General features: G+C 40.5%; 1 protein-coding gene across 1 annotated transcript in view; it reads right to left on the reverse strand.

Annotated features, from left to right (window-relative positions):
* IRS1 (insulin receptor substrate 1) overlaps positions 1–7739 on the reverse strand; it is a 60683-nt gene extending 52944 nt beyond the window's left edge. The window contains exon 1 of the mRNA XM_053710022.1: positions 3565–7739. Coding sequence (XP_053565997.1) covers positions 3565–6826 — 3262 coding nt within the window. The 5' untranslated portion in view covers positions 6827–7739. The remainder of the gene's footprint in view (positions 1–3564) is intronic.
* Between the last annotated feature and the right edge of the window lie 1127 nt (positions 7740–8866).

Consider the following 8866-nt stretch of genomic DNA (forward strand, 5'->3'; position numbering starts at 1 on the left):
TTATTGTGCAATCTAAATGGTATTAATCATATGATGCTCTAGTTTAATTGGACAGGACTTCATACATAAAGCAAAGATCTTCTTGGGAGTTCAGATATTTTTAATGTTAATATTAACAAGTAGCTAAGTGGAAGTGATTTGACAAAACAGTGATACAAAATACATTTCAACATATCTTTGATTAGCAGGAGGTATTCCCAAATAGACGGAAAATAAAAAGAGATGTATGCAGAATACAAAGCTTGGCCATATTCTGCAGAACTCACAAGTGATTACTAATCAGTATCTACCACGAGGACAAAGAACAAAAGGTGACTCAGATGTGATAAATTGGTATATAATGACTTTGTGCAAATGTAACGCCTAATAGCAGTTTCTTGCACTCTCCAATAGGTAATACAATCACACTGTTTTTAACAAGGTTTCAAGTTGAACAAATATGCCACCTACCATAAGCTTTCCAAAGGCACAGGATTTCATTACAAAATGTAGTTAACCCCTTAGCTATAAGTGTTGCAGCTCTCGTTAGGTACCGAGTTAAAGCGGCCACGTGGAAACAAAAGACAATATCTTCATTCAGACATCTAACAAAAGTAAAACCATTAAAAAGGAAGCAGTGGTGTGGTGTTTTTATAAGCACATCTATATTACTGTTTGTGGCGGTCATAAATGCACATTAAAATGATTATCTGTTATTTGCCGTCTGTCTTGCTGGAGTACACATAACTGCTACACGACTGTATTCGAGTAAACATCAATTGCCTACATATGAGACACAAAAAGCAGACAGGGTGTCTCCCAGCTGCAAAGCAGTGAAAGCACACACCTGCCGGCAGCTTGAGCACGTGCAGCAGTAACATACCAAGCTAGGCTATTCTTCCCGCATGGAAGTAATGTGATGAGATACTATCTGCCAAAGGGGCAGGTCAGGGAAGGAAGGAAGCTTTTAATACCAAATAGGATTATTAGGTGGTTACAATTCCCTTCAATGCAGCAGATCTCACATCTCAGATTACTCCAATGCAGGATTTCGACCCCCTAAAAGCTGACCACTATGTGCCTTTAACCCCTTGATGCCATAGAGGGAACACACTTCAAATGTGTTAAAGCAAATAGTGCAGCAATCTCAGTAGGCTATAAAACTATGTAAACAGATCATAATCATTTCACACCTATTGTACTTTACAATGGAACATTCTTACACTAACACAAACATAAAGAAACACACCTTTATAAATATACTTGCAACCTACATAACATCTGCTTCATTTCAATGTAAATAACAAATTATACTAATGGCTGCATTTTATAGCTATTAGCATAATTTTAATGAAAATGTATCACAACGAAAAAAATAATTGATATTGAAATAAATTAAATAAAAAGATAAAGCCAGGTAGAACTTTCACAAGCCAGAGAGGGAAGCCAATGTAGAAATACAACACATGGAGTCTGTAGTGAAGTTTTGCTAGGTTTTTCCACCCCCTTCCTCCATAGATTGTAACTGAATAAGATAATGCAATAACTACTGGAGGAAAAAAAAGTGCAAAACCGCTGAAGGCAAAGTATGTTCTTTTAGAAGGAAAGTAAATAACACAGTAAACCTCTCTGCTGCCAAAAGGCTATGGAACAGCGTGTGGGTTAAACGGATGTGTGTTAATAAGGAGGAAGAGAGGGAGGGATAACAGCACTAATTCTATGAAAAGACAGATTCCCACGGTCTTATTCATTCATGAATATCAGCTCTAATCACAGTTTTCTACTTGAAAAATGGCAAACCACACCGAAGCATTACACTTCCATCTCATAATACATTGAGAGTGTATGTAGTAAACATTCTATACAAGTAGAAAGATAACACAATATTTTTTTATTAAAAGTTCAAGCAGATGAGCAAACTATAAAGTTTTCCTCTGTGTGGAACTAACCCAAGACCCGTGACTAGCAGTTCATCATTTGCAGAAATATAGCCCTAAAGACCAAATATGACTTATGTATTAAAAAAAAAAAAAAAAAAAACACAAAACAACAACAAAAAAAACTCAACAACACACAAACAAGAAGAAGCAGCAAAGAGCATTAAATTACTTCCCCAGGTTGCGGCTTCACCTGGTCCCCTGTAAGAGGTAGGCTGGGGTTAGTGTGTGTGTGTGTCTGTGTGTGTGTGCTGCTCTAAAAATACTCGCTGTAAGTCCTAAAATACACCTTACAGTCACAACTGATATAGCACTAATGATAAACAGTGTAATAAAATGTATTTGAGCTGATCTAGAAGTTTATAACACTACAATGATCAAAGATTATTTTAGACACCAAAAGAGTGTTTGGAATAGCTTGACCTTGAAAACCATATTGCATAGAACAGTTACCTGAGGTTAATCATTCAGCCACTGCAACTTCTAAGCATGTTAGTAAAGTTAAATGCAAACAAATTACAATCTACCTGCTACTGTTCTTAAAAAAAACCTTTTTTTTAAAATAAACCTGAATAAAAATGTTTTTTAGACTTTAAACAATTTAAAATAAATAAGGCTGCTATACCACATGGTTCAATAGCACAATTATTTTTAACTGGCAGTATTTTCATAAAATGCAAAGACACAATGCACTGCGTACACAATACACACTTAAGCCAGTGGAAAGAAACACGTGGATTTGTATTACAACCTTTCATATCACATGAAATTGCAGAATCAAGTGCTAATACTAAAAAAGTTTTATGCATACCACAGAAAAGTTATGGTGCAAGTGTTAATAGCACATAACTTACAGATGGACAAAAATATTTAATACAAAAACAATTTTTGCAACCAGGGAGGTTAATATAACAACACTACAAGATCCCAACAGTATGTGCCATTTTCTAAATGTACAAACACATTTATATTGCATATGTATCTTTCATACAATTATAAACATTAACATAGATGTACATAAGGGATTGACTAAAGTATTTTACAAAAACCACCTTAATTATATAGCTATGTATTCAGTGTTTGTTTTTACTGTAGAACTTAAGTCATAGGAGTTTTATACGCAATAATGAAAGAAAAATCACTAAAGAAACCTTTGGCATTCCACTGCATCTCCAAACTAATGCCACAGTAAATGGTTTTGAAGACAAATATTACAAAACAGATGTAAACTCTTACAAGTTGACATTGATTAAATATTAGTACTCATCTGTTTTAACAGACATACATAAACTGAAGCAAAATGTCAAAAGGTGGCTGAAAAAATATAACAAAAAAACACTGTTATTAGGAATTGGCTGTAATTACTCAGATGCTGGATATGGCTTATTAGAGCACTCCTAAGGGAAGAGTACTATGCCTTACAAAGCTCTGTCTGTAATGAAAAGCAAACCTGTCAAAATCTTCATTCTACATCAATACTCCAATTCAGCAAGCTATAATCAACCTTTTAAACAAAAATTGATATAAACAGTGATGCTTGCACTAAAGATTTGAAACAAACATGTTTACCATTTGTGATCAACAGTGTAACTATACAATAGCGATGTCAAATACAGTATAAGTAAATGTGGCTTCATTTCATATTTACCTTCTGTTTCAGCGTGGCTCCGATGCTCATTCAGCTTGTGGAAACTGATGCTGGCATAGGCGCTCAAGTCATCTGTGGGATGGTTTACACCAGGTTGAGGAGGGTTGCAATGTTCTAGACCACTCAAATCCTTAGTTAAATCCAAATCGATATAATTGAGGCCATTATGAAGGTGATCTGAAGTCTGAAGAGAATCTTTCCTGGCAACATCTCCTGGCCTTAGCCAGACATTCTCAAAGGAGGCAGAGCTGTGTCGTTTTACATCCTCCCCAATCACAGGGCCAGAGCTTACCCTGGCTGTAGTAGGGGTCGATGAAAAGGTCTCAGAGCTGTGTCGTCTTCTGCCTTGTGGGTCACCAGCCCTGATTACTTTGGCACTCTGGTTGCGGTTTGGGCTTAGACTGACCCGAGTGAAAGCGCTAGGACCAGAGCCTTGACCCAAAAGAGAAGACCGTGCTGCTTCAGACAGTGCTGAGTTAGGAGTAGGGGGAACAACTGAAGAATTATCTGAAAACCCACCAATTGACATCTCTGCATAATTACTTTTGCTTGAAGTGGTGGGTTTGGCAGTAACTCTGGCAGGTGCCACTTGGGTATAATCTGAACAAAGTGCACCAAGCTGCATGCTCATATAATCTGCAGGAATTGGCTTCCCTCTGATAGGAGGGCGACTACTGCTGCAGGTATCAGAAGAGCAAACTGGGCTGGCTGGTTTATTTGATAATTTACACAAGTTAGGTGCACAAGTGGCATAAGCTGTTTTGGCTTTCCAGATGCCTAAATCCATGTTCATGTATTCTGACAGGTTCTCTCTCTGTGGTACGACTCTGCTTTGAACACATGGTGGGGAGTACATTGAAGATACCAAGCCCCCAGAAAAAACTTTATCACTGAACTCTATGTTAACATACTCTCCAGGGCTCTTTGGTTCAGGAGGTAAAGCAGACTCCCGAGCTCTGGGCAGAGTGCTTGCTTTACTGTTTTCCAAAGAAAGCCTTGTGGGTCTGGACAATTTATTACTCTTGCTTTGAAGACAGGTTTCTACCTTCCTTGATAGCTGGGGGTCCTGTCCTCCTAGACTATCACTACTAGTAGAGGATGAGGAGGAGTCCTCTGTGTACAAGAGACGTCCAGAACTGACTGATATACGCAATTGGCCATCCTCATTTTTCCTGTGGACGTGTTTAAAGGACCTGGGAAGGGAGAAAAATGAGTATACAGGTTTAGAAGGCTCTTCAATAGAATTCAGATAGCTGTCTGGAGGAGTGCTGGTAGTGGATCCACTGGCTGGAGACATATTAATGTAATCACTGCAGGGTAATTTGCCTTCATTACTGTCAATCGACAGCTTTGGGTTAGTTCCATTTGTCCATATTTTACTGTAATTGGCACTATCAGGGGAGCAGCTACCACTAGGCGACATCATCATGTAACCATTAGGATCCACTTGAGAATGTCTCCTTGGGTTTATGATTTGTTGGGGTGCAGACACACTTTTGGGGCTCATTGGCATGTAGTCATTGGTTTTACTTTGAGCAGGAGCAACCCCAGGTGACATGGGCATATAGCCATCATCTGTGTGATTACCTCCGTTTCCCTCCAAGTGGAGGTCTAGGCACTCTTCTGGATATGAGTATGTGGGCACAAAAGCAGAATGCCTAAAAGATGCCAGGCGCAAGGGATAAGAGGGCATCATCTCTGTGTATTCTTCTATAGAGGATTGTGATGGGGTTTTCTGGTGAGACACTGTAGGAGGAGATGTTCCTGAAGAGTGAGTCCTCTTTCTGAAAACCTTATCCAGGTCAGGATGCTCTTCTCGACTAAGCTGATATCTCTGCTGAACCCTCTGGATATGGCTATTTGGCTTGCCCATGCAGATATAATTATTTAGGTCTTCTTCCTTTGCTGGTGGTGTATGCCCTAGTGAATCTGGTGTCACACTGCGAAAAGAACTTCTGAAATCACAAGGGCTTGACCCATACTCATCAGAAGAAATGAAGCCACCATCACTAGGAGAGCCAGAAACAGAGGCACTAGATCTTCGCGGGCACAGGCAGTCAGAGGTGGAGCCATGCCCGCTAGTACTGCTGGAGGACAAACTAACAGGACTGGTGGCTGATGGAGAGCAGCGAGTTCCTGGCATGGGGATGGATCGGCTATGATTAAGTGGTGGGTGTAGACGTGAATTGCCTCTTTGTCGATGTGACTGAGTACGGTTTGCACTAGGGCTTACTGGACTACCATCTATAGAGGCTGGCCTTGACATAGTGCCCTCTCCATCACTGGATGCCCGGACTCTGAATGAGGATGACGATCCATGCTTTGAGTTCCCCCCTGCAGGTGATGTGGCTGTTACACTCTCTGTGCGGGCTCTTCGATTCAGCCCTACTTGGCTGGGTGGCGGGTGATTCAGGTGATGTCTCCTCAGGGGAACAGAGATTGGATTGGAGCAGTTTGATGAAGACTGACTCTTACTACGAGGTCGAAACTCATCACTCAATGCTTTCATAGCTTCTAGGATGGTTTCATGCATATTTTGAGCTACCACAGAATCATCCACTTGCATCCAAAATTCACCAGCACCTGTAACTGCTGATCGACCAACCTCAATGAAAAAGAAGTTTTCTGAATGTCCACATCTACGGATGTTCATGAGCTGCAAAACCACAGCTGCTGCATCGGAGTTAAGCTTCACCAAGCTGATTGTTCGGTGAGTCAGGCACAGTCGGTAGATGCCAACTAGATTCTTCAACTGCCCTAAACCCTTAGGTTTCATTATCACTTGCCAGACTTCTTTGAAAGCAAGCCCTGGAGGTGTTACTTCTCCGTAAACATCTTCACTATTTACTCCATCATGTACACCATTAGTAGTACCATTGTGGTGATGGTGAGAATTGTGAGTCTTGCCACGGTTGTGGAGGTCTACCAAAGCTTGATACCAGCCTTCCTGTTCCTGTTCACACTCAGCAGCAATAGCAAAGCATTCATCCTTAGTGTACAGAGCTACCAAATGTTTGTTTTTAGAATCCGCCCTCTTGTTGATATTGAAACAGCTCTCTAGGGGAATTGACCTCTTTGGGGCCCCAGACTTATGCCTCCACTTCTTCTCATTCTCATAATACTCCAGTCGGGCTAAACCAGATTCACTAGCAACTCGAAGCACAAAAAATCTCTTGTGCATACTCTTCGGTTTACGAAGGTATCCTACCTTCTTAATATCAGAGAAGTTATCCTGAGGGTGGGGATCTGTAGGGCTGGCCATGGTTCCAAGTGAAAAATATATATGCAAAATTAACAAAAATGTCACGTGTTAGTTTCCTGAAGTATTTATACACTAAGTAAATTCACAGATTAATCAGCACCACTTGTGAGAAAAAAAATTAAATAAATGAAGAGGAAATCCGTGCTTTAGCTTAAGTCCACTTTGCAAACTTGCTTTTTCCCCTTGTAGTATGATCACCACGTTTTTTCAGTTCTTTTCTTACATCCAAACAGCCACTGAATGATGAAGTCCCACTGCAATGCAACCCAATGCAAAAAAGAGAGTTCTACATACCCCGATGAAATTCATTTTCTTCGTATCTGTATGCTAAACCCTCTTTATCCAAGTTTATATTTGCAAGTACAGCAGCGATTTAAATTTCTTTCTTTCTGGGGAATCACTGCTGCGGGAGATCCATCAGCGATTTAAACCTCCCATTGGGATGCGACCAGACACCCCTCCAAAAACAACAGAATGTCACTGCAGGGAGGGAATCACTGTCTGTGTGTGTCCCCATTCAGTCCCATCGTGTTGCAGAAGTAGCATCTGATGGAAAGAGGAGGGCAGGTAGCAGCCCTGCCAGCCCTTCTTGCTTCTCCAGACCCGGTTGGCAACTGGACACTTCTCCACCTTCTCCCCCTCCAACACCACCTAGGGGTGCACAACCGGACCCTGCCCGGCAAAGCTGCAATGAGAGGAGGGGGTCACTGGGACAAGGGTTAAGGTGGTCCTCACACCGAGGAGTTGGCGGAGTTTTCTGAAAAGCTTCCTCTCCCGCCCCCAGCTTTCCTTGCGAAATAAACCAAAACAAGCGTCTCTGTCTCAGTTCCCCGGGAGCGCAGTCCACCCCCTCCCTGCTCCAGCCGCCTCCGTCTCCCTCTGAACAACACGTGACGACAGCAGCAGCACACACACACTGCGTGGAGCCCGGACCAGCCGCCAGGCGCATCCTAACCCATTACCCTCACCTCAGATACGCCCAGTTCTCTTTACTACTAAGGAGCTGCGGGAAGGCGGAGGGGCTGCATAGAGACCGCTGATTGGTTGACGTTGCCTGTCAGTGAAATCTTGTTGTTCACGCCCGCTGTGGAAGTTTGGTTGAGAATGTGTGTAGTAAGACGCCTTTGAGTTTAATGTTATTTATAACCCGTGTGAGCCGTGTGACTTGCTGCAGTCTGGCTACTGTTGTAGCTGTTTGACTAGTGCCTTGTTAAGTTGTTATGTCAACTGGCTGCAGCGAAAATGCAGTGGCTGCTGATGTTGCTATGTCTGCAGTGTGTCGCACTCATCGCAGCTGATGTCACCTGCACTCGTAGCCAATAAAAATGTAATAAACAAGTAGTGGACCATGAAAATAAGAAATGGTAAGAAGTGAACAATTTCATATCAAGAGCAATATGTGACACACGTATTCCTATGTTTTAAATGTAATCGTTTGTCGATGAACACGTGTTACTTATACAAAACGCTGTAGAAATAGCACTACATGCAAAAATAAAATTCATGTTAAATGTACAGAAGTTCTACCCCTTCTATAATAATGATACAAATCAAGATTGACAAAAGAGCGTAATTACTTAAATAAATTGTACAAACAACTAACCACACATTTGTGCCTAGTAATTTAGCATGTATACACAATCAGAGCAAATACTATTAATACAAATCATATAGTTCACTTTTATAAATATTAAGATGAATATGGTCTATTTTTAAAAAAATGTTGTTGCAGTCAGTAATTTATAAGTTCAAACAAATAACACTCAGGTTTTTAGAATTTAACATTTAAGTACAGTACTGTAAAATGAAGAAGATATCACCAAATACATTCGTGTTATTATATAGCCTTTACCATTTGTATTAATTAAAAAAATAATAATGTACTGCATTATGCTGTAGAGTCTACAGCAACGGTGTATTTAATAATATACAGAGAATGATACCGTTGAGGAAATAACCATCTGATATATAAAATAGTATTTGAATAGTGTTTTTTATTGTATGTTAGGAGCTTTTTGTATTATCTCCTCTTATTTATAA

This window comes from Bombina bombina, chromosome 4, assembly GCF_027579735.1.
Source record: "Bombina bombina isolate aBomBom1 chromosome 4, aBomBom1.pri, whole genome shotgun sequence".
NCBI lineage: Eukaryota > Metazoa > Chordata > Amphibia > Anura > Bombinatoridae > Bombina > Bombina bombina.